Source organism: Lagenorhynchus albirostris, chromosome 3, assembly GCF_949774975.1.
Source record: "Lagenorhynchus albirostris chromosome 3, mLagAlb1.1, whole genome shotgun sequence".
NCBI classification, from domain to species: domain Eukaryota; kingdom Metazoa; phylum Chordata; class Mammalia; order Artiodactyla; family Delphinidae; genus Lagenorhynchus; species Lagenorhynchus albirostris.
The window spans coordinates 158,184,224-158,210,561 of NC_083097.1; the positions used below are offsets into that span (position 1 = coordinate 158,184,224).

Consider the following 26,338-nt stretch of genomic DNA (forward strand, 5'->3'; position numbering starts at 1 on the left):
AGATTCCCCAAGATGTCGCTGTTCAGAGAAGGTAACCACCCAGTCTAGGATCAAGCGGCAAATTGAGGCCACGCCTGGATTCAGCCTGGTTGGCGGCCAAACCCTCACACATCCCACCGTGTCACGGTCTCTCTTCCCAACCTCAGCAAGCCACCCGCCAGTGGGGAGGAGGGGATCTGCAGGAGTATGCCAGCAGGGGTAGGAATTCAGCAGCCACTAAAATGTTAGCTGTAAAGGCTTACACGTGTTGGTCTTTTACCTCATGACGGGAAAAAAGCAGGACATGGCTAACTTGCCGTTGATTTAGTGAGCAAGAAAAGTGAAGAAGACACCATTATGCTTAATCTTATGGAAGAACTGGTGTGTAAACAGGTAAAGAGAAGAATGCCAGGAAAAATGAGTACCAGATGAGAGGCGGGATGACAGTGTTTATTTTAAAAGTCTTTGAATGCTGTTGTGCAACTTTTCATAATGAATAAAACTGGGGGGAGGTGGGTTCCCTTCAGTTACAATCACTGATTTGAACCAGCCCAACACTTGCATTCCGCTGTGCTGTAAAAAGTCATTTCAGGTTAAAAATAATGCCCAGATTACAGTCAGCTCCTCTGGAGGATGCCAACACCTGCAAATGCAGAAAGAAGCGAAAGTACAAGAACACCAGCAAGAGAGAAGGAAAACAGAAGGAAAAGAGCAAAAAGATCTGAAAGGCAGCAGAGGAAAGTCAAAAAAAAAAAAGAAAAACGGGAAAAGAAACAGGGAAATCCTGAAAAGGCAGAAAAAGCTAAAAAACTAGGCAGAACAATGTGAAAAAGCAAGAAAGGAGGGTAAAGGCCAATGGCTTGAGAAACAAAAGGCGACAACACCAATAAGAAGAAATGAGAGCTAAGTGGGGAATTCCCTGGTGGTCCAGTTGTTAGGACTCTGCGCTTTCACTGCCGTACTAAGATCCTGCAAGCCACATGGTGCAGCCAAAAATAAAAAAGAGCTAAATGTACAGCTACAGCAGCTCCCTGGAGGGAGGGTTCCTCCTGCCCTGGGCCCCTGTGTATACCGTCCTGGGGGAGGCTGTCGCCTTTAGCTTCTTATGACTTAGATGGCAATGTCCACCATCACACCCTGTTTGATCTCCAGGGTTTAAAACCCCACATGAACTCATACAACTCAATAGTAAAAAAACAAACAACCCAATTAAAAAATAGGCAGAGCATCTGAACAGACATTTTTCCAAAGAAGACATACAGATGGCCAACAGGTATGTGAAAAGATGCTCAACACCACTAATCATCAGGGAAATGCAAATCAAAACTACACTATCTCACCTCACACCTGTTAGAATGGCTAGCATCAAAAAGATAAGAAATAACAAAGTGTTGGAGAGGGCGTGGAGAAAAGGGAACCCTTGCACACTGTTGGTGGAAATGCAAATGGGTACAGCTGCTATGAAAACAGTATGGAGGTTCTTCAAAAAGTTAAAAACAGAACTACCATATGATCCAGCAATTTCATTTTTGGGTATTTATCCAAAGGAAACGAAAACACTAAGAAAAACAAACAAACAACAACTCCATGTTCACTGCAGCATTATTTACAATAGCCAAGCATGAAAGCAACCTAAATATTTACTCATCAATGGATGAACAGATAAAGAAACTGTGGTGTGTACACACACACACACTCATGCACACAGAGGAATATTATTCAGTCATTAAAAAGAAGGAAATCTTGTCATTTGTGACAATGTGAATGAACCCTGAAGACATTATGCTAAGTGAAATAAGTTAAACAGGGAAAGACAAATACTGGATGATCTCACTTATATGTGGAATCTAAAAAACAAAAACAAGAAACCAAACTCACAGATACAGAGAACAGATGGGTGGTTGCCAGAGATGGGAATAGGGGGTAGGTGAAATGGGTAAAGGTGGTCAAAAGGTACAAACTTCCAGTTATAAAATAAGTCATGAGATATAATGTACAGCATGGTTAATATAGTCAATAATACTGTACTGTATACTGAAAGTTGCTAAGAGTAGATCTTAAAAGTTCTCATCACAAGAAAAGAGATTTTATAACTATATGGTGATGCATGTTAAGTACTGTGATCATTTCACAACGTGTATAAATAGCAAATCATTACATCGTACACCTGAAACTAATATAATGTTATATGTCAACCATAACCTCAATTTAAAATAATTAACTAATTAAAATTAAAAAAGCTCTGCATGCTTTCAAAACACATCTCCCCAGAGAAGTAAGGCTGAAAGAGGAAGCAAAGTCAGGCAGGCTGTTGTCATCTATCAGTAAAGGTAACCGTGCTGGGTCTAGATAGCACATCCTGTGCCCCGGCTCATGGAAATGGAATGCAGAGACCCTAGGGACCCCCACCTTGACAAAGGTCCCCTTCCTGCCAGCAATCAGAGAGGCACGGGTCTGAAATGCATTTCCAGTGGGATTTTTTTAAGATCTCATGGTAAGCAAGAGAGAGGTTTCCAAGCTACTACGATTCCAATGAAAAAAAGTTACGATATTTGGAGCATAGATGGTTAATAACTGTCTCAAACTTCCCAAACGCTTCTGAACTAGATCCATAATTGAGAGGAACAAGACCCCAAATAGTCCAGAAAAGGCTCTGAAGCCCCAGGCCCAAAGCTTGGACCATCGATGCTAAGGGCTCATCCTACAGACACTCTATGGCCAAGTGTTGATCCCAAATGACCCACAACTAACGGAAAACCACAGAATATGCCTCACCCATTCCGCTCTAAGTACAGGAATCAATTTGGGTAACCTGGGAGAGTGACAGCAGTGAAAGGTTCTGATTTAATTACACATACCTCAGGCACTACATAAGCAGAAGGGGGAGTAAAGGGAGAACACCAACAGATCTAATGGCACTTCCTCTTACCACACTACTTCCTCCTGGCGACAGCGGAGTCACACCTGCAAGCTGCCCAATACACCGTTGCAACAGAGCTGAGGATGAATGCTGCTAAGGCCTCGAGTCCCCAAGTGACAGGCAGAGACCTTGGACACAAACAGCTTGTTGGTACAGGCAGCCGCTCTGCTGGGACAGAGCCCCCTGAGAGCTGAGAGGGGGCACCAGAGCTGCCCACCTCTGCCTAACCCCAAAGCGAGCCCAGAGGACAGGCCAGGGGACAAGGCCTTCAGTGTAAGAGGATGCAGACAGCTCTGAGATGGCTTCAAGAACGGACGGAGCCGGCCCAGGAGGGTGTTCTCCTCTACCAGCCCACTGTGCTAAGACGCCATCTTTGACTCTGAATTATTCATTGAAGTTCAATATAACTTTCAATTTGATCTTTCAGTTGATCTCCTAAAATACTAAGAAAAGTTCCTGTGGCCTCTTCGCTCTAACCTCCACCCCAGAGGCAACCTACAAATGGGGAGACTGGGAGGGCAGCACATCAGGGAACATCCTTCTGCTGGGAGGCCTTTAAACTCCACAGTTCATGCAAGTGTGCGCAATTTTAATGCTGGAGAAAACCAGCTTGAGATGAGGAACACAGCAGTACTACTTTGGAGGGGAAACCCTGAGGACTGGGGTTCTGGCCACACCTAACCCTCTCAGGATTGAGTCCATCCAGCTCTCTGATTCCTGCTTTCATCCATGGGCGGGAGCTCTTATGCAAAACAAAGCAATGATCGCTGGCCTTGCTTGTTTCAAAATGACATTTGTAAAGCAAATTAATTTTCATTTTAAAACTTTTAGAAAAGTATAATGCCTTGTTCTGATAAATAGTGGATCACATTTACTGAGCCTCACTATTTTCTATCCTGTACCTCATTTAATTGTCCCAAACAATGCTATGGGCAGGTACTACTGTTCGTCCCAATTTATGGGTGAGGAGACTGAGGTTACCTTGCTCAGGGTCACACAGCCAAGGAGTGACGGAGCCAGAGGAGACCCAGGCCATGTGGCACTAACCTACTCTGCACCCTGCAAAAACAGCCCAGGCATGACAGAGTCAGACACAGGGCCACTGCACAGCCTCCCGTGCATGCTCACCTAAGAAAAGGCAAAACACGTGATTATGTCATGGTACATTTTATTCAACAGACATGGTCAAAGTGCAAGACTTGACTTAAGCATATGAACTAACCTGAAAACCAGCGCAGCCTGCCATTTCCTCAGGAAAACTGAGACCCCATAACGGCTGTGTTTTTCAAAGCTGTTGCCAAGTTTTGCAGGAAGTTAGGCACTTTACACCAAAAGACATCCCTGTCTGAGTTCCTCCTTGGAAAGCAAGATGCTGACTCAAAAACAAGGCTAGAGAAGTGCTCACTTGATAATCCTTGCACTTCGCCTTCCACTTAGAGATAGTTCCCCTCACTATTTGCACAACCATTACCTTGGCGGTGCGCACGGCCCTCCAGGCAGGCCGGACCACATTCTGCAGGTAAGGAAACCGGGACATAACTCAGTAGCACTCAAAGAGCATCAGCAAAAACTGGGGCATCCTGAACCTCCCTGAAACTGACAGCTCACTCCAACTGCCAGATGAGAAGTTTCTAAGCCAGAGCTAAGGTGAACACTGCCGAGAGAACTGAGACATGAGAAAGAGCTTTCATAAATCCTGAAGAAAAAGACATCCCAATTTAAAAATGAGCAAAGGATAAGAAAAAGGTGATTCTGAAAGAAGAGATGCAGCAAAGTTAGGGGAGATGTTCAATTTAGGTACAGCAAAATAGAATGAAATGCCAGTTGTTTGCTATCAGGTTGGCAAAGTCAAAGAGAGGTGCCATGCAGGGTTGGCAAAGGTGGAAACACATCTTGGGCCCTGCCAGTGGGAAAATAAACTGAGTGGAATGGCCTTCTGGAGGCCAAAGCAACAACATGTGATAAGCAGGCTTATCACATGTTAAGCCTGATACGCAGGCTTAACATGATTCTTTGTTGATACAGATAAGATTACTCTAAAATTTATACAGAAAGGCAAAGGAGTTAAAACAAAGTTGAAAAAGAATAAAGTGGGAGGAATCAGTCTACTCAATTCCAAGGCTTGCTATAAAACTACAGTAATTACGACAGTGTGGCAGTGATGGAGGAAAGACACGTAGAACCATGGAACAGAACAGTGAGCCCAGGAACAAACCCACACAGATGCTCCCAGTTGACTTCTGACAAAGGTGCAAAAGCCACTCAGGAGGAAAGAGGCCTGTTCCACAAATGGTGCTGGAGCAACTAGCCATCCATTGGAAGAGAACGAGCCTGGAGACCTAAGTCTCACACTTTTACAAAATTAATTCCAAGTGGATCATGGACGTAAATGTAAAACTATAAAACTTTTAGGAAAAAACAGGAGAAAGGGGCTTCCCTAGTGGCGCAGTGGTTGAGAATCTGCCTGCTAATGCAGGGGACACGGGTTCGAGCCCTGGTCTGGGAGGATCCCACATGCCACGGAGCAACTGGGTCCGTGAGCCACAACTACTGAGCCCGCGCGTCTAAAGCCTGTGCTCCACAACAAGAGAGGCCGCGATAGTGAGAGGCCCAAGAACCGCGATGAAGAGTGGCCCCAGGGCTTCCCTGGTGGCGCAGTGGTTGAGTCCGCCTGCCGATGCAGGGAACGCGGGTTTGTGCCCCGGTCCAGGAAGATCCCACATGCCACGGAGCGGCTGGGCCCGTGAGCCATGGCCACTGAGCCTGAGCGTCTGGAGCCTGTGCTCCACAACAGGAGAGGCCACAACAGTGAGAGGCCCACGTACCACAAAAAAAAAAAGAGCGGCCCCTGCTTGCCACAACTAGAGAAAGCCCTCGCACAGAAACGAAGACCCAACACAGCAAAAATAAATTAATTAATTAATATTAAAAAAACAGAGGAGAAAATATTCAGGATCAGGGGCTGGGCAAAGAGTTCAGACTTGCCACCAAAAACCTGATTCATAAGGGAAAAAAATTGATAAACTGGACCTCATCAAAATTTAAAATGTTTGATCTACAAAAGACCCTGATAAGAGGATGCAGAGACAAGCTACAGATTAGAAGGAAATACAGCTGACCCTTGAACAATGTGGGGGTTAGGGGTGCCCACCCTCCACACAGTCAAAAATCCGAGTGTAACTTATAGTCAGCCCTCCATATACAGTTCCTCTGTACCTGCAGTTCCACATCTATGGAGTCAACCAACCTCAGATCAAGTAGTACTGTAGTACACATTTACTGAAAAATAAAAAAATAAATTTTTTTTAAATAAAGAAAAAAGAAAAGAAAAAATTCACATATAAGTGGACCTGCACAGTTCAAACCTGTGTTGTTCAAATGTCAACTATATTTGCCAATCACATATCCAACAAAGGACTAGTATCTGCAATACATAAAGAACTCTCAAAATTTAACAACAAAAAAGGAAACAATCCAATGAGAATAGGAGCATAAGACATGAACAATTCACCAAAGAGGATATACAGATGGCAAATAACCACATGAAAAGATGGCCAGCATATCGTTAGCTAGGAAATGTAAATTAAAAACCACTGTGACAGGGAACTATATTCAATATACTGTAATAACTGATAATGGAAAAGAACCTGAAAAGTTACACATATAACTGAATCATTTTGCTGTACACCTGAAACTAACATATTATAAATCAACTATATTTCAATTAAAAAAAAATTGTCTTGAAAAACCACAGTGAGAGGCCACCACACACCTACTGGAATGGCTAAAACAAGAAATAATGACACTGGGACTTCCCTGGTGGCACAGTGGTTAAGAGTCCGCTTGCCAATGCAGGAGACATGGGTTCAAGCCCTGGTCCAGGAAGATTCCACATGCCACGGAGCAACTAAGCCCATGCACCACAACTACTGAGGCTGCACTCTAGAGCCCGTGACCCACAACTACTGAGCCCACGTGCCACAACTACTGAAGCCCGTGCACCTAGAGCCCATGCTCCACAACAAGAGAAGCCATTGCAACGAGAAGCCCACGCACTGCAACAAAGAATAGCCCCTGCTCACTGCAACTAGAGAAAGCCCGCGTGCAGCAACAAAGACCCAACGCCCAAAGCAGCCAAAAAAAAAAAAAGAATCTACCTGCCAAGGCAGGGGACACAGGTTCGAGCCCTGGTCCAGGAAGATCCCACATGCCATGGAGCAACTAAGCCCGTGCACCACAACTACTGAGCCTGCGCTCTAGAGCCCGCGAGCCACAACTACTGAGCCCACGTGCCACAACTACTGAAGCCTGCATGCCTAGAGCCCGTGCTCCACAGCAAGAGAAGCCACCGCAATGAGAAGCCCATGCACCACAACGAAGAGTAGCTCCCGCTCACAGCAACTGGAGAAAGCCTGTGCACAGCAATGAAGACCCAACGCGGCCAAAAATAAGAATAAATAAATAAATAAATTTATTTAAAAAAAAAGAATTGGTGACACTGGTAAGCATGCAGAGAAACTGGATCACTCATACGGAGCTTGTGGGAATGTAAAAAGGTACAACTACTCTGGAAAACAGCTTGGTAGATTAAAAAAAAAAAAACTAAACTAAACATGCAACTATCACAGGACCCAGCAACTGTCCTGGGCATTCATCCAGAGAAATGAAGACTTAAGTTCACAGAACATCCTGTACTCAAATGTTTAGTGCAGCTTTATTCATAATCGCCCAAAACTGAAGCACGCCAGATCTCCTTCAATGGGTAACTGCTTCAATGAACCGTGGTCCCACAGCACCATGGAATACTACTTGGCTATGAAAAGGAATCAACTACGGATATACACAACAACCCAGGAGAATCTCCAGAGGATTATACTGAGTGAAAAAGGCCAATCTCCAAAGGTTACATACTGTATGATTCCACTGTACATTATTAAAATGCTGAAATTATACAAATGAACAGATTAGTGGTTGCCAAGGATCAGAAAGGAATGAGATGGGAGGGAAGTGGGTGTGGCTGTAAAAGGGCAACTAGAGAGATCCCTGTGGGGATGGAACTGTTCTGCATCTGACTGTAGCAATGTCAATGTTTTGGTTAGGATGGTGTCCTACAGATTTGCAAAATATTACCACTGGAGAAAACCAGATAAAGAATACACAGGATCTCTCTGCATCATTGTTTTTTAACAATTGCATGTGAATCTACAATTACCTCAAAATTTTAAAAATTAAAAAAAAAGACTCAGGAGATCTCACAGCCAAACACAAGGTGATATTTTTAGATAATCACGGAAATTTGAATATGGACTGGGTATCAGATTATTATTAATTAAGCTGTGGTATGGCACTGTGGTAATGTAAAAGAAAACAGTCTCAGCTACTAGAAGTGCATATTGAAATATGATTTCTAAGATGAAAAACACTTGGGTAAAGACATTTGCAAAACGTTGGCATCTGTTGTGAACGGGTGGTGAGTACATAGGAGTTATTAAACTCTTCCCTCTACTTGTAGTGTGCTTAAAATTTTACATAATTAAAGACGAACATGTGATGTGTTTCTGCTCTGGCAAGGATTTTAATGGTACAAGCTGCTTCAGGTTTAAGTGTGATAAATGAAAAGTAGCTTTATCACTGGCAGGATCGTGCTTTTGTCAAATGATAAAAACCAGAATTCCTTTATTTGTTAATTTCTTTAACAAATAATTTCTTTCTTTTTATTATTTGACAAAACCAGAATTTGCTTTTGTCAAATAATAAAAACCAGAATTTCTTTAGGCCTTCCCGATACTCTAGGGTCTCCTCCTGGGATTCTGTAATGATCAGATATGCAGGAAGGCAGAAGGGCAAGAGGGTTGGATCAGTTTGCCCTTCTTCAGGGCGGGACTGCAGGTGACAGTAAAGGACTGGAAATAGTCAAGAACTAGTTAAGCCAATAATGAACTGCTGTCTCCTTGGGACAGAATACCACAAAGCGGTAAAAATGGCACAGGCAGAACATTTACGATGTTTGCTCAAGTGAAAAGGGAGGGCCCAAATCAGCACGCAGTTATGACCTGGCTGGTAAGCACACAGTGATCACATCCACTTGGATCTAAACCTGGCAGGACGGACACCACATGTGTACAGTGATTCCTACTTGTGAACTGGTTGCCTCTCCCGGCTTTCTGAGTGCTCCAGTGATCCACGTTAGCACACACTGCTTTTTGTAAATAGGACAGAAAAAGGAAAAGAAGACGCGAAAGGAGAAGAGGGATCTGAAGGATGATACACGATTCTCCCCAGGGACCCAAATGACCGCCATGACGAAGGCCAGCTGAAGACGTGTGCCTGCCATTTGGCACAGAATGCAAGGCCTCCCTCCGAGCCACGCAGAACTCAGGGCCTGCAGTGGGGACGTGACACGGGGGAGTTCTCCTAAAAGGAGAACCAAGGAGCAAGAGAACCACAACTGAAAGTCTAGACACACAATGAGGCATCAATGTGAACAAGCCAGGCAGGGGTAGTTTAGGGTGAGACGCCATCTGGAAGAACACAGAATCAAGGTGTGAAAGCTTCCATGCTCCAGGAGTCCAGCACTCTCAATCCCATCTACCGGAAACAGAAGTGAGGAAGGAACAAAAGTCACTGGAGGCAGCCTTCCTGCTCCAACACACTGCCCTGCACAGGATGCAGGACCAGGCAGAAATGGCAGAAGCAATGACATGACAGGTCTGCACACCCCTTGCTGAGAGGTCAGAACATCATCCTGTCCTTCTGAAGGCGACCTGAGCAGACGCGCTTGTGAAGGTGAACTGAGTATGCACTCAGCTACTCAGATCGGGTGACAGGAGGGAGGGGAGGAGGCTAGGGAGAGACTGCCATCGTCCTCCAGGAGAATGAGGCCCAAAGCCATCCACGATGCGGAAACACGCAGATGAGAGGGGGCTGTTCCCCCTTGAACATTTTTCTCTGGGATGTCCCTATGGGACGTCGAGGTGGAAATCTCTTTTCCATTCCAGCAGTATCTATGGAGTGCCTGCCTGGTCCCAGGCACTGGCCTCCATGGGGTGCAACAGTGAATAAGGGGACCACGCCCCCACCCCAGCCTCTCGGAACTCCTGGTCTGGAGGAGAATGTCATTAGACATGACAACACACACAGCGGGCTGTAAGTGCTATGAGGAAAAGACAGGATGGAGGGCGACTCTGTAGCCCACAGACACCCACCTGTGAGGGCAGGGAGACGGCGGCTACACTGCTGAGCCTGCCCGAGGGGACACGAGACAACCAACAGGCTGAGGAGCACCCCCACACGGATGCACTGGGGGAAGACAGGCCCACAACGGAGAAAGGAGGTGCCGTTGGCAAGAAAACACCAAGGGAGTGGGGTCCTGTGGGGACCAGAGGATGGGCACAGAGAGAGGGGTACAGGGTTGAGTACGGCCATGCAGAGGAGCAGGTGGATGGCACTGGAAAGGGACCTTGCCCAGGCAGTGTGGGTGGGGCAGGGAGCAGATTCCAGCCAAACACTGCCGCTTAAGATCAACGTGGCCCTGGGGACTTCCCTGATGGTCCAGTGGTTAAGACTCTGTGCTTCCACTGCATGGGGCATGGGTTCGATCCCTGGTAGGGGAACTAAGATCTTGCATGCCTCGTGGAGTGCCCCCACACCAAAAAAAATTTTTTTAATTAAAAAATAAATAAATAAAAAGATCAACGTAGCCCTGGCCTCCCTGCAGGCCTCCCTAGACACCACTCTTCCAGGCATCACAGAGAACACCCCCCGCCCCATCATTTCCATTCTCTCTTTCCTTCATCCATTCGATGGACCAGGCCCTGAAGAGGCCCTGGGGAGACTCATAGGGGCGACATCTTAGCAGTAAGTGCCCCCTACACAGCAGGGCACCTACAGCCCTCCTTGAAAGCACCCGTTTCTCATGGTGCTCCCAACTTTCCCCAAGTGTGCCCCGAACCTTCCCAAAATTCCTTTTCTACATCGGCCACCCCAGGGTTCCAACATCCCTGCCATCTTCTGAGCCCTGGCCCAACATTACACGAGGACCCAGGGATCCCCAGGGCAGATCGAGTCAGCAGCTCTCTGTGCCTCCTCCCTGCTCCCCTCTGTAGGTGGCACGATCAGCCGCCCACTGCCCACTGCTCTTCCTCAGAGCCTAGGAGCCCTCTAGGCAGCAGGCACCAAGCCAAGCTCCCGGATTCCACTGTGAGCAGAAGGGCCGTCCCCGCCACCGCAGAGCAGAGCGTCACATCACGGTCTGGTCAGGGAACAAACACACAAAGGCACTGGCAAGGGCAGCACAGGAATGGAGCTTTGTCCTGCCGGGCAGGCAGGGAGGGATTAGGTAGACAGAGCAGCGAGAATGGCCTTTCAACCCCCTCCTCGCTCTGCACACACCTGTGACCAGGTCCCAGCCTCTCAGGTGGAACCTCACCTTCACCAGCTTCCCCCTCCATCCCATGTGGCACGAGGTCACGCCAAAACGAAAAGATGCTCTGTGGTTGCTGAGGGAGTGTGAAGCTCCACCCGGCCATGCTTTCGATGCACCCCAAAGCCACCTCCTGGCCCTGCCAGGTTAACTTCCCCCAAACTCACCCCTACACACACACACACACACACACACACACACACACACACACACACACACACGCACACGCGCACGCGCTCACTTGCTCACAGACACACAAATAGCCGTCAAGCCCCGCCTTCCTTCCTGGTCTGGCAGATGCTCTACTGAACACACTGTGCACCTTTCACCCTTGTCTGGGCACAAACTATCCTGGGGGGAGAGGGGATCTGCCTGATGAAAGCCAGTTACCTTCCAGCCCCAGCACCAAACCCCCTGCTGTAAGACGTCGCCCAAATTCCGAGCTGAAATGAGTCCCTCTCTCCCACACTCCTAATTTATGTTAAGGCTACTGTTATGACCGGGCCCCCTCCCTACATTTCACTACTTGGGGGGTGGAGGTTTCACATTTATTCAACCCCACCCACAGCGCTGGGCCCATACCTTCAGGAAAAGTTTGTTCATGGCACAGGTGAGATTTAGATGAAACCTCGAGAGGGAGTGGGTAAGATGGGTGGAGAATGGTCAGTTCTCAGGCAGACAAAGCTCCACCCCTCGGACTTCCCTGGTGGCACAGTGGTTAAGAATCCGCCTGCCAATGCAGGAGACACGAGTCCCAGCACTGGTCCGGGAAGATCTCACATGCCGCGGAGCAACTAAGCCTGTGCACCACAACTACTGAGCCTGTGCTCTAGAGCCCACTAGCCACAGCTACTGAGCCTGTGCTCTAGAGCCCACAAGCCACAACTACTGAAGCCTGCGCTCCTAGAGCCCGTGCTCTGCAACAAGAGAAGCCACCAAAATGAGAAGCCCGCACACTGCAATGAAGAGTAGCCCCCCGCTCGCTGCAACTAGAGAAAGCCCACACGCAGCAATAAAGACCCAACGCAGCCAAAAATTATAAATAAATAAATAAATTTATTTATTAAAAAAAAAAGCTCCACCCCTCAGAGGCAGAGTGAAAAGCTACAAAGCCTTTCAGGGCCTCAGTTTCCCCATCTGTAAAATGGAGATAATACAGTGACTGCCCTGACCATTCCTATAAAAGTATCAAATGAGAATAAGTAGGTAACTAAATGCCCATTGACAGATGAATGAATAAAGAAGATGTGGCACATATATACAATGGAATATTACTCAGTCATAAAAAGGAACGAAATTTGAGTTATTTGTAGTGAGGTGGATGGACGTAGAGTCTGTCATACAGAGTGAAGTAAGTCAGAAAGAGAAAAACAAATACTGTATGCTAACACATATATATGGAATCTAGAAAAATGGTACCGATGAACCTAGTGGCAGGGCAGGAATAAAGATGCAGACGTTGAGAACGGACTTGAGGACACAGGGAGGAAGGGGAGGCTAGGACGCAGTGAGAGAGTAGCACTGACATACATACACTACCAAATGTAAAATGGATGGCCGGTGGGAAGCTGCTGCATAGCACGGGGAGATCAGCTCAGTGCTTTGTGACCACCTAGAGGGGTGGGAAAGGGAGGGTGGGAGGGAGGCTCAAGAAGGAGGGGATATGGGGATACGTGTGTGCATATGGCTTATTCACTTTGTTGTACTGGCAGAAACTAATACAACATTGTGAAGCAATTATACTCCACTGTGAAGCAATTATACTCCAGTATAAAAAAAAATCATACACTCAAAAAAAAAGAAGAATATGTAGGTAAAGCACACGCTACAAAGGGAAGCAGTTGTTATAACTATTTTTATGGTGGTTGTTATTATTGTTACTGAGACAGAAGGACAGGTTTTATCTACAAAGAATTGTCATCCTTACAGCTGGCCGTGACAAATGATCTTTTTACCAAACAATAAAATATTTCACCAAATGTTGAACACTCTATAGTACATATCGTACTCGTTTTCTCACTCAACTAGTTGGCTGAGCTGCTCCCAACACCAGGACAGAACAGTCTTTATCAGTTCTCTTAGTCTCAGTGGTTGTTTTTTTTAAACATACAATTTCACACATAGTAGGCTAAGTACATACCTATAAAAACCCACTTACAGGGTTGTGAATTAAAGAATATTTTCCGGTGGCAAAAAGGCAACAAAAAAATCAAAAAGTCAAATGCCAATAACTAAAAACTTGGCCTGAAATAAAATGCTGATTCCATGGCCTGATGTGTGAGCACCACAGTGACCCACAGGATTGCCCGATCCACTAGGCATCGTGGGTATCAGCTCATCCCTTTGGGAACCCTCTTCTCCACAGAGGTAGTGTTCAAAATGTTCAAAATGGATGTAGAGGTGCACTGAGGGCACAGAAGCCGCCCTAATCTTTATCAAAGAAGACACCCAAAGGAAGAAACATCTGTGATCACACATACCAAAGTCTATAGGGTTCTGGGACCTCCAATAGTGCCGTTTCTCGGGTGTGGGGGAATTTAGAGGGCTAATCCATCCCCAAAACTTCAGAGTCCTTGTTAAGCAGTCTCCTAAAGAAGGGCTCACTGTCAAGTTTTTTTCTTGTTTAATCTTTCCTCTTTAAAAACAGCCTGAAAGAAGATAGTTTTGTTTCTCCACTGGAAATGTAAAGTTGAAAAGCCCATCCTATGTGGGTTAAGAAAAGCCAATCTTCTATGGATCAACAGGGATGCTTGTTACTGTCACGAGTAAATCAGAGAACCCCTTCTCACACCCTCTCACAGCAGAAGTGAAGAGGCATCGGGAACCCTGGGGAGGGGTGGGGGCCTGGCCATCAGGATGCTGGCCCAGGGGTGAGGGGGGTGCCCTGACTTTCGTCACCAGTAGAGTATGTACATGCCTGTTTCTTCACCCAAGACATAAAATACAAAATGTTCCCACCAATCAACTACCAACAAGAGCAGCTAGAGAGAGACTGCGCTCCTGGCTGCTATTCAGAGCACGCAGCAATCAATCAACAGGTGACCATCACCTGCCTGCTTCAGATGCTGGGACACAGCAGGGATAGAGCTGCTCCTGCCCTCCCAGGAGCCCACAGCGTGGCATCCACGGGAGTTTTAGATCTGTGGGCCAACCCAGACACCTCACCTCCCCAGGAGGTCTGACACCAGGCATTTTACCTCTCTCCCTTTTCAGTTTCCTTGTTCAGAAATAAGCACAAGAATGATGACAATGACACCTCCCTAACAGGGAGTCAGTGGTGAATGGGCACAAAGTGGGTATCCAACCACACTCCTTTACTTGCATGCAAGACCTGTGCCCCAAATCTCTCCGCAACACCACTCTGGGACACCCCGGGTGACCAGCGTCTGGGAACGGGGGCTTTGACTGGGCAGATCGGATAGGAGGGGCAAACTGTAAAGATGGGGGTGGAGGGGCAAGCAGCCAGACTGAAAGGCTGCACACCTCTGCTTCCTCCGGTCCTACTGGAACAGAGGAGGGAAAAGAAGGGAGATGCAGGTCTCCTCTTCCTCCTCTCCTATGTCCAGCCCAGTGGAGGCAATTCATTCCACTTCTGCGGGCTACCACTGGACCTCCACGAGGATGTCCGCCACAGGGTGTCCGGATTATCTGTGCCTGGGAGTCCGGCTCCAGTTCAGCCATCTGAAGGGCAGGTGTTCAGTTTTATTTATCTTGGGTCTGAGCCAGCACAAAGTAGGTGCTCAGTAAATGTAACATTGTGGGGGGGGTCCCCAGGAGATGGGCTGTGCCTCAATGTTGGGTCTGGCCCAGCTTGGAGGGCCTGTTGCAAAGGTGATGAAGGTCTGGTCTCAACTGACACAGCCACCACCTGGTGCCACCCACCTGGCTCCCACAAAGGCTTGTCTTGTCCTGCTGGCTGCCCACACCACACCTGCTTCTTCCTCCTGCTTCCTGCCCCCACTCAGAGGATCCCTGTACTGGTAGCCAATCCACATATTCCTTTGATCATCAGCCGTTCTGCTCTTCCAGAAACCTCAGGCCAGGTTGCTCTGTACCACTTCAGGACTGTAGCACAGCAAATGTCTCTGAGCTAGTACCCAGCTCTGGGCATTCCCTGTATAAGCAGTCAGACAATCTAAACGTGTCACTTCACTCCTCAAGAACTGCCAGAGCTCCTAACTGCCTCTCATAAAGTGGACCTGCCCTACCCGTCAGCCTTTAGTTCAACAGATGACTCCTAGCACCTAGGGTACGAGGTCAAATTAAAACCTGCACAGCCCCTGCCTTTGTTGACATGGTCTAGGCAGTGCGGGAGAAAGACCATCAATCAAATACTCCCACCAATAGAAAATTACAAACTGGTATGTGGAAAAGTACAGAGTATCCCCAAAGGCAGTAACAGAAAAGCTGGGCCAGGCTGTCACGCAAGTGATGTGGCAGCTGAGATATGAAGAGGAGTAGGGATTAACCGGAGATGAAGTGGGGGAAAGAACAATCCAGAGAGGCCATGAATACCATGTGCAAAGGCCCTGAGGCAAGAGAGAATATGCAAGCAACTGAAAGAAGGGCCTAGGGGCTGCAGGGCAGAGCAACAGGTCTGGGAGGTGCAGGATACAGGGGTGCCGTGTGCTGGGTGGGGCAGAGGCCTGATCCAGTCCATAGACAGTGACGGCTAGGCACCACCTTTCCCTGCTTTCAGCCAGTATGTACAAAAGGAGGAGAACCAACTCTCTATCAGGCAGTCCAGAACACAGTCAGCAAATCGATTCTGCTATCAAGAACTACAACAATCCCACTCAGCAGGCAGAACCGGGCGGCAATCTGAGGAGACGGCTGTTTGCGGTCATCTGTAACCTCTACTTCCCCCTCCATCAGCCTGTAGCAGTAAGACTGCTGTGGCGGGCAAAGCACTCCACGCAGGAGCAGCCTTTGGGCCACAGAGCCGGCAGATCTCCTTTCCTCCCCCACGTCTGCGTCAGCTACTCTCTAGACAAGCAGACACCCTGTCAGGCCCTTTTGTCTCAGGCCAATTTGTAGGCCAGGCACAGAGTCCTGTGTCCCATTTTACCATGCCACCTTCTTCCCTTCAACCCTAAGTCACCCTAGTTAAAAGAGGGACATGTACCCCAAAGTCCCATCCCCGGCCTCACATTCGGCCCTTTGAGCTGGAGTTCCAGCTTCTTGGCTTTCGCTCATTCTGCTCTGCCTCTGTCAGAAATGCCATGCCTCCCTCCCTTCCCAGGATCTCCACGGCCCAGTCCAAATGCCCCTTCTCCTCCAGGCAAGCGTCTCCAACACACCCAAGTGCAAGCAAGTCACCCAGCCCTCCTCCAGCTCGGACCTGAGCCTCCCCAGCCTGAGCAGAGTGCACTCTCCCTGGGGGCTGGGCATGGCCCACTCTCTCCTCCATCAGCCTCTGGAAGCAGTGAGTACCCACTGCAGCAGGGAAGCCTGCTGATCCCTCATAAAGACGACGAGCAGGTCTTTCCATCTCCCCCTCCCCATTCAAAAACAATAAAATAAAAATGTAAACAAGTGATCTTCTCTCCACCAGACTCCATAGAACCTAATGATGAAGTAGCAGGACCACTGTTTAAAAACAAATGAGACCTCACACTACCATAACGTTTGGCAGCTTAAAAAAAAAAAAATTCCAAGACAGGAAACTGCAGTGCAATGCAGAGCCCAGGACGGGGGTCAGAAGAGCCGTGCCAGCGTGAGCTTGCTGGGTGCCACCTTTGGCAAGTGACATAAGGTCTCTGGGCCTCAGTTTACCCCTTTATATAAAGCAAGGATGACTGACCAGGGTGACTGGGAGGATAATCTGAGCCATCCAAATGCCTTTCCTACTCAGTCCTTGGAGCCTGTGTGGACTCCAGGCCTTCCCAGACCTCCGCGTCTGACTGTGCCCTCCTCGGCTTTACACTTCTCACAGCGCAGATGGCATCACTATACTGTGTACGTGTTTGTTCATTTCTGTACGTCTGGGCCCTCTCCTTAGAACCTCAGCTCCCTGGGGCAGGATGGTCTTCAGGTTTGCTGGTACATCCTGCTGCCCAGAAAGCACCAGCCAAGAGAAGATGCCCAGTAAATGCCTGAACAAACAGTGTGCTACACAAATGAAGGCACTTTGCGCACACGTCTATCACCCTGAGGGATTCTGACACTCCACTGTTGTGAGACAGATAAAACAGGTATAGAGTATTATTCCCAATTTGCAGATGGGGAAACTGAGGTGCAGAAAGTACTGCATAACTGAGGTCACTGAAAGAATATCTGGGAACCCTAACATTGAAAAACAGGCACCCTGAAGGGGCCTCAAATGATAATGGGGCTCCAAGAGCACCGTCCCGAGGAAGAATATCGAGTAGCTTTCCGAGTGGGTGCTGGCTGCTCAGTTCAGGTCAAAGTGGACAGCAGCCCTAGAGTGGGGCTGTTGAGGTGCCTCTCACCACCGGTGGCCGGGGCTGTCGGCACAGCCTGAGGCATCAGAGAGTGGACACTCTATCCAATACATCTGATCAAAGACAGTCACTTGCTTCCCCGATCAACCGATCAGGATTAAGAACTAGGCAGGGGAAAGTTGTTTTAAAGCTCAAAGTTGGGGCAGAAGAGGCAAAACTTACATGTTCGTGCTTTACCGGGAGCCACGTAGTCAACAAAAACCAGGTTGAGGCAGGTCAGTAAGACAGAGACAGCCAGGGAACTCTGGATCTTACAGGGTGAGCCAAATTTACTCTAAAACCTGGCTCTCACAACATTGTAAAGCAACTGTACTCCAATAAGAATTAATTTAAAAATAAAAATAAATAAATAAAACCTGACTACCACCACCACCCCAATTTATACTGCATTAACATTCTAGTAAGACACAGAAACTAGCAATTATTTTGGAGGAAAAAACAAGGGACGAAAGGACAAACAAGTGTCCCAAGCACTGAGTCTTCATTCCAGACACATTTGCCTGGTGCTGCTGTGGGCCAGCAGCCTGCCTAGAAGAGCGGAAAGAGCAGGGCTCTGCAGGCAGACAGATGTGGGTCAACCCCAGCTCTGCACCCACCAGCTATGGGACTTCAGCAAGTTACTTAATTTCTCTGGGTCTCAGTTTCCCGTTTGAAAAATGGGAATAAAACACTCTTAAAACAGTGGTACCCATTAAAAAGAAGCATACGACTAAGTGGGGAGGAAGGAAGAAGGAACTCCTTGGGCACCGGGCAGACTCTCATTGTCACTGAGCCTGACGCTCTCCTCCCATTACCATTGTTCCCTGGGTCTGGTGGCCATGCAAGGGACCCACAGAAGGTACAGGAGGGAGAACTTCCGTTCAGATGGGGCTGAAGGAAGACACCACCAAAGAGGCCTCTGGGGCAGGCAGGATGCAGCAGGAGGTCATAGCATGAGGTTCTAGCCATTGCGGGGTGGGGAGGGTTGGGAGGCAGTGTTAAGAGTGCTCTGCACCAGAGGCAGGAACAAACAGAAAGAAAGGATGCAAACAGGAGAGGCTGAAATTTGGGAGAAGAGAGACAGTAAAGGCTGAGGGCAGGCTACAGTGACGGACAAGTGTTGCAGGGCTCAAGGAGGACCAGTCCCAAGGACAGGCCACTGGGGTTAAGGACCACCGTGTGCTCTTGTAGGTTACTGGTGACCTTGCCTACAAGAGCACAAGGGGGTACAAAGGGGGTAAGGGACACAGGTGCATTTCCAGGGTGGGCCGCAATTAAAGAGGAGAGGTGAAGGGGGGCGCTGGGAGAAACATAAATCAATGAGACATTGATGGAGGAAAAAATCACTTCTAGAGCGAGAACTACCTACTCTTCAAATTGACAAGATTTATATTCAGGGTCAGAGGAGACTACATGGGGAGGGGACATCACAGATATGGCAGAGTAGGGAGCAGACCAGGAAAGATGCTGATGGGAAAAACGCAGACAGGGCTGGAGGCAGAGGAAAAACACCCCACCATCCACAATCCCACTGGCTACCCGCTTCACTCACCCTCAGCTGGCCATCCACATTCCAAGTGTGCCCTACACCTCAATCCAACCAGACCACGGCCTCCTGCTCCAGGGGGCTCCCCTAGTGACCCCAACCAGAAATTATCCTGGAATTATATGCATGCTTCCCCTGTAATAACTGTGAACTCGTGTTAGACTGAACTGAACTCGTGTTAGCCTCAGCTAGACTGGAAGCGCCTGATAGGTCTGTGCCTCACACCTGGGTCGACAGGAACATGTGGCGCAGTGCTTCACTTAACAGGTGTAAATGTTGACATAATTACCCAAGGAAGGAAGACTGGCCATGCCATCATTCAACAAAGGAAAAGGAAAAAGCACACCAGTCAATGACCTGAACTTGTCAGAGACCAGGGGATTCAGGCTGTCGAGCTCCTCGTTCAAATATGCTCCCACCCCCAAGGGCCCAGACCCCAGGCCACATGGAGGGAAGAAAAGCCACCTGTGAAGGGTGCTGGGTGATGCAACTCGCTGGTCCCTGCTTCATGGGTTTACCTGACACCCCCTGGGTGCTGAGCACAGAGTCAGGAGCACTGAGCAAGAGATCTATGTCTGGTCTAATGGGGACACAGACAGCAAAGAGACCCACAGACATCTGTGGACCATGACTGGTGCTGACGGGTGGTGTGGCGGAGGCACAGTGCTAGGGGAGGGGGACTTACAACAGGTAACCAGCAAAGGCCTCTGGGGAGAATGACATTTGAGCTGCCACCTGAAAGGAGCCAGGCACTGGCACCACGAAGGTAAGAAATAGGGATGAGCGCTTCAGGAAGGAGGAACAGCCCATGGGACATCATAAGGACAGACAGAGCTTAAACTACGAGCAGAACAGAAAAGCCGCAAGTATGGCTGCAGTGTGGGTGCCAGGGTGAGAAAGAAGCAGGGGAGGCTGGCAGGCACCTGACCAGCAGGGATTCCTGGGGAGGGATTGGGATTTTATTCTAAAAGGTGCTAAGCAGATGAATCACATGACCTGATTCAGGTTTTCACACCTTACTTCACAGCAGCAAACCACTGCCTTCCTCTAAAGCTAATCCTTCATCAGTAACGTAAGAAGTAAGAATCCCCTCTCTTCGTTGTGTGGATAAGCACTTAATAAACTCTAAAGCACTCAATTAACCTTAGCTATTGTCATCAAAGTTCAAATTAAGGGCTTCTCTGGTGGCGCAGGGGTTAAGAATCCGCCTGCCAATGCAGGAGACACGGGTTCGAGCCCTGGTCCGGGAATATCCCACATGCCACGGAGCAACTAAGCCCGTGCGCCACAACTACTGAGCCTGAGCTCGAGAGCTCGTGTGTCACAGCTACTGAAGCCCACGCGCCTAAAGCCCGTGCTCCACAACGAGAAGCCACCACAATGAAAAGGCCGTGCACTGCAACAAAGAGTAGCCCCCACTCGCGACAACTAGAGGAAGCCCACGCGCAGCAATGAAGACCAAACGCAGTCAAAAAAATTAATTAATTAATTTAAAAAAAAACGTTCAAATTAAGGCAGGTGCCGAAAAGTGGATAGGAAGTTTTAAAAACCAGGGGCGCTTCCTCATTAAATGAACCTAAGCCTGTTTCTCACACACACACAGACACACACACACACACACACACACACACACAGACACACACACACACACACACACACACACACACACACACACACACACACACACACACACACACACACACCACACCCTAAAAGGTAGCAACTGGCTATCAATAATAATACCCAACATCTGTAGGGCACTTAATATTTTACAGAGCACTTTCGTATCTGTTAATTCATAACCACTGGTCTCTAATGCTTTTAATTTAGTGACAGTGTTACAAATTGGCTAGTTTTGGCAATATTTAGCAAGTACGCACTGTCTCTCTCCTTGGATCAGCTGACCAGTCATGTCAACCTGCCTAACAGCTCTCCTGGGGTTTGGCATTCTCACAGCTGTAATCTCTATTTCCAAATGTCCAAATCTGCCAGAGAATTAAATAATGATTATAATTACAGAATCAATGAGTGAGTCCGATGTGCCAAGCACTGTTCTAAGTGCTTTACATGCTTAATCTTCACCTAACCCCAATACTTTTTTTATATTCCCATTTTCCAAATGAGGTGGCTGGGGCATAGAGAGGCTAAGAGCTTCATCCAAGGACAGTCAGAGAAGTAAGCCTTGGAGTCAAGATCTGAACACAAGATGATGTGACCCTGTGTCCTCACTCTCAATCCCAATGCTGTGCTAGATAATTCTGGCAAAGTGCGTATAATACGGTGCTTGGTACAACACAGATATTCAGCAAATAAAAGCAGCTGTTACTAGCAGGACACAGGTAGTTTCTAGTTCCCACGAGAGTGTCGCCTCCAGGACAACAGCAACCTTGTTGGTCTGGGTGACTGCTGCGCTCCCAGCACCTGGCCCGACGCACATTTGACGGATGGATAAATGAATGAACGTCGCTCCCAGAAGGCAGGGTTGCCTGCGCATGGCTCTTTTTGCACGTCTGTGTCGCGCCGCTGATACTGCCCCTTAGTAAGAGCATCTGGCTGATCTGAGGGCACCGCAAGGCGCCCGGAGACTTGCGACCCCCTTCACGGCGTAGGGGTGGCGGAAGCAGCTCCCAGTGGAAGAAGAGAAGAGTCCGGGATCGCACTGCTGGCAGGTCCTGGCTCCGGCGGGGCTCTGCCCTCCGCCGCGGCGGGGACACTGCCGCCCCGGCGTTGGGACCCGGCAGGAGACAAAGACCCGCGAGGCTGCCGCACCCGCAGAAATGCTTGCTCCCCTGGCCCACCTCCCCGGAAGGCAGCCCAATGCTACCGTGCATCACCCGGCCTGGAAGCTGCGGAGAACGCCAGGCCCCGGGTGGAACAGACACGCACTGCGGCCCCGCCTGCGGGGTCGCCGCCCGCATTGGGTCGCTCTGGTGCGGGAGGCCGAAGGCCGGACCGGCCTGTCACCTTCAGGACCACACGCCCGCCCTCCGCCGGGGCCCCTCAGCGCGAGCCGCCGCCGCCCAGCTAGGCCTCCTCGCGCTTAGGCCTCCCCGCAGCGTCCGCCTAGCGCCCCGCACGGGCGGCGGCGCAGCCCCCGCTGCCCCCCCGCCGCCCGCCCTCCTAGCCAGCCCGTACCTGCTGGGAGAGGGGGATGAGCGGGGCCGCCATCTTCCCGCGGACTCGGGCTCAGAGCGCCGGGGGAAACAGGGCGGGGCCGCGCGTGCGCACTGGTGCGAGGGGCGGTGCGCGCGCAGCCCGGCTTGGGAGAGGGCGGGGCCGAAGCAGGGCCGCGCAAGCTCAGCGGAGCCAGAAGGGGAGGGGGTTGAGGGCGGGGCCGCGCGCGCCTAGCCCCAGCTGGAGGGGGCGGGGCCCGGGACCTTTGCAGAGTGCCTCACGTGCTCCTTCACCACCTCCTTCCCAATTCCTTGGCTCGTCTGCCAAGGTTCCTTACCCCTCCGGGTCCTAGCCGATGATGGGCCCTCTTCTAGGGATGCTGTTCCCATTGCCGTGCGCCTGGCAAAAGCACTATGCAGAGGCTGTCGCCCACCTGGCGACGGGACCCTCACCCTGCCCAGCAAGGCGCCCTGTTCCTAGGATAGCTGTGTGTGTGTGTGTGTGTGGCCACTTTCTTGCTGTGTGATCTTGGCAAGTCATTTAAGTAGCCTCTCTGCGCCCCCAATCCCCTCTTCTGAAAAGAGGGAATGGTAATATGTGTTTGCTATCGTTTCATCTCTATGCCTCACGCTGAGCCCTGCACAGAGCAGGCACCTGGTGTTTGCTGGAGGACCATTATGGAGGCACATTTATTTGTTTAGACATGTTTTGCCTTCTTTTTACTATAGACACCCACTCATCTGTGGCCGGTTTCCACTAAGAGGATGAGGAAGGAAGGTCCTGCTGAGTAGCTGGCCACAGTGGCACAAGGTTTCTTCAGCACGGGTCAGCTTCCCCTTACGTGGTGTCCTGTGATAGTGGCACTTCTCAGGCAGACAAGCTGGAAGGCTGTGCGATCTTGGGGTAGTGAGGGCACAGCTTCCTGTCCACCTCCTCCCCTCTGGAGTCTCACAGCTGCTTGCTCCAGTGTCTTCAGTGACTTGACATACCTCGTGCCCTTCAAATGAGCACAGTGTGCTTTGTGATTCATTCAACAACCATTCACCATCAAATGCTCATTGAGTACAGGTGCTCCATTTGTGGGCCAGGCAGACACACACTCTACACAAACAGGTCTCACCCTGGAGCTACCCAGACTTGTTAAGTAGACTAGGTTTCCAGATTCTGGTTTACAGATCTGGGTGGGGCCTGAGATTTTTGCATTTCTAACAAATCCCCAGGAGGTACTGAGGCTGCTGGTCCCCAGGCCCCCCACTGTGAGAACCACAGGTCTAGAGGAAGGAAACAGACATGAAAAAATCCCATGAGGAGGAACTTCCCTGGTGGCACAGTGGTTAAGGATCCTCCTGCCAATGCAGGGGACATGGGTTCAAGCCCTGGTCCGGGAAAGATCCCACATGCTGTGGAGCAACTAAGCCGTGTGCCACAACTACTGAGCCTGTGTGCCACAACTACTGAAGCCCATGTGCCTAGAGCCCATGCTCCGCAACAAGAGAAGCCACTGCAGTGAGAAGGTGGTGCACCGCAACGAAGAGTAGCCCCCGCTCGCTGCAACTAGAGAAAGCCTACGCGCAGCAACGAAAACCCAACGCAGCCAAAAAAATAATTAATTGATTTTTAAAAATCACATGAGGAAATAGATAACCAGTGATAAGTGCTACAGAGTAGTCCAATGGTGTGACACTTGAAGGTTGAGCCTGACTGCAGCGACGGTGGGGCCTCAGAACCATCACAAGCAGAAGCTGAGTAGCGAAGAGGCACTTTGAGACTGAGGCTCTGGAACTCAAGACAGCAAGACAAAGGGTCTTGAAATGAGGCTGGATTACATATGGTCTGATTGGAGAGCCCTGTGTGAAGAGCAATAAAATAAGACCGCATGTGATCCAGCCTCATCTTGAGACCACCTTGCTCTCCGAGCTCCAAGTTTTCAGCCTCATGGTGCTCCTTTGCTCCTCAGTTCCCTGTGCAAAGAGAAATGAGAGGCCACCAGAGGGTGTGTTTTTTTTAAGATTTTTTTTTTTTTTGCCACACCGTGCGGCATGCAGGATCTTAGGCCCCCAACCAGGGATTGAACCCAGGGCCCCTGCATTGGGAGAGCAGAGTCTTAACCATGGGTCCACCAGGGAGCCCCTCACCAGAGGATTTTGAACATGAACAGCTGCTCTAGAACAGCAGCTCAGGATAAGGTAGGCAAAGTGGATGGAAAGGGGATGGATGGAAGCAAGTGGAACAGCTGGAAAGATGCAGTGGTGGTCCTGGTGGGGGTGATGGAGGCTTTTAGCTGCCTTGGGTGCTTTATTGGTCCATGTTCCATAAGGAAAAGAGAAGTCATCCTAGATATTTCAAACAGAGGACAATTTGTAACAGGAGACTGAGTGCAAAAGCATTGGAAAAACAGAGGAGAAATGCAAGGTTACCTAAGATTAGTAACAGTAGGAAGCTGCTAGCCTCTTTAGGACTAAAAGTCAAAAGGGAAAGGGTGTTACCCCAAACCCACAACCACTGGGCCCTGAGCAGGAACCCAGATACAGGTCCTCACTGGCCACCACTGCTTCTGCCATTGTTGCTAAAGTCACCACTATCATCCCCACTGCCTAAGGTGCCGGCAGGAGCCTGGAAAAAATGGCTTCTCCTCTTCGCCCGTCTTCTGATGTCCTTCTCACAGAATGTGATGGGGCACTAATGGGCAAGGTTGTCTAGGAAAATTGTGCAGGCTTCCAGCCTCGCTGTCGAGAGTCTACAGGGGCAACAAAAACCACAGAGACTATCGTGTCTTGACTGGAACCAGAGGCTCAATGGTGAGAGTCTCACCTGGCCAGCAGCAGAGTGGCTTGGAACTCCCTCTACTACTGTGCCTGCCACCCTGGGCAGTAATCAGCCGTCCTGGGGCCTCTCTCACCAGAGTCTAAAGCTGCACCGTCCAACACAGTGGCCTCTCGCCACATATGGCAATGTAAGTTTAAATTTAAATCAATTACAATTCTGTAAGGGAGGATCTGTTCCATGCCCCTTTCCAAGCTTCTGGTAGCCTCCAGTGTTTCTTGGCTTGAAGATGGTGTCACCCTGGATCTTTACATGATCTTCCCTCTGTACATGTCTGTCTCTGTGTCCAAATTTCCCACTTATAAGGATACTAGTCATATCAGATTAGGACCCACCTTAATGATGTCATTATCACTTGATTACGTCTGTAAAGACTTTCTCATTTTGAAATGTATAGAAATATCAAATCACTATGTTGTGGAACAGGAACTAACATAGTGTTGCAGATCAATTACACTTCAAAAAGAAACAAACTCATAGAAAAAGAGATCAGATTTGTCGTTATCAGAGGCAGGAGGTGGGAGTCAGGGGGAATTGGATGAAGGCAGTCAAAAGGTACAAACTTCCAGTTATAAGATAAATAAGTACTAGGGATATAATGTACAACATGATAAATATAATTAAGACTGCTGTATGTTATAATGAAAATTGTTGGGAGTAAATCCTAAGAGTTCTCAGTAAAAGGAAAACATATTCTTTCTATGTCTTTAATTTTTATCTATATGAGATGATGGACGTTCACTAAACTCATTGTGGCCATCAGTTCATGATGTATGTAAGTCAAATCATTATGCTGTACACCTTAAACTTATATAGTGCTGTATGTCAATTATATATCAATAAAACTGGAAGAAAAAATAATAAATGTTACAATAAAATAAGATTAAAAATTCGTTCCTCCATAGAAGACACAACACCAAGAGTGAACCCTAATGCACAGTACAGACTCTGGGCGATAATGATGTGTCCGTGTGACACATCAATCAGTTGTGACAAACATACCACCGTGGTGTGGGATGTCATTGGTAAGGGAGGGTGTGAGGGTGTGAGGACAGACAGTATATGGGAACTCTCTCTACTTTCTGCTCAGT

At 48.8% G+C, this 26,338-nt stretch overlaps 1 protein-coding gene across 22 annotated transcripts in view; it reads right to left on the bottom strand.

The window, feature by feature from the left end:
* EPS15L1 (epidermal growth factor receptor pathway substrate 15 like 1) overlaps window positions 1-22,507 on the bottom strand; it is a 99,778-nt gene extending 77,271 nt beyond the window's left edge. For 19 of the 22 annotated variants that reach the window (XM_060144613.1, XM_060144614.1, XM_060144612.1 and 16 more), the window contains exon 1: window positions 22,446-22,507. In XM_060144613.1, the coding sequence (XP_060000596.1) occupies window positions 22,446-22,478 (33 nt within the window). In that variant the 5' untranslated portion in view covers window positions 22,479-22,507. The remainder of the gene's footprint in view (window positions 1-22,445) is intronic. The other 3 variants (XM_060144617.1, XM_060144611.1, XM_060144616.1) reach the window with 2 other exon arrangements.
* Window positions 22,508-26,338: the final 3,831 nt, after the last annotated feature.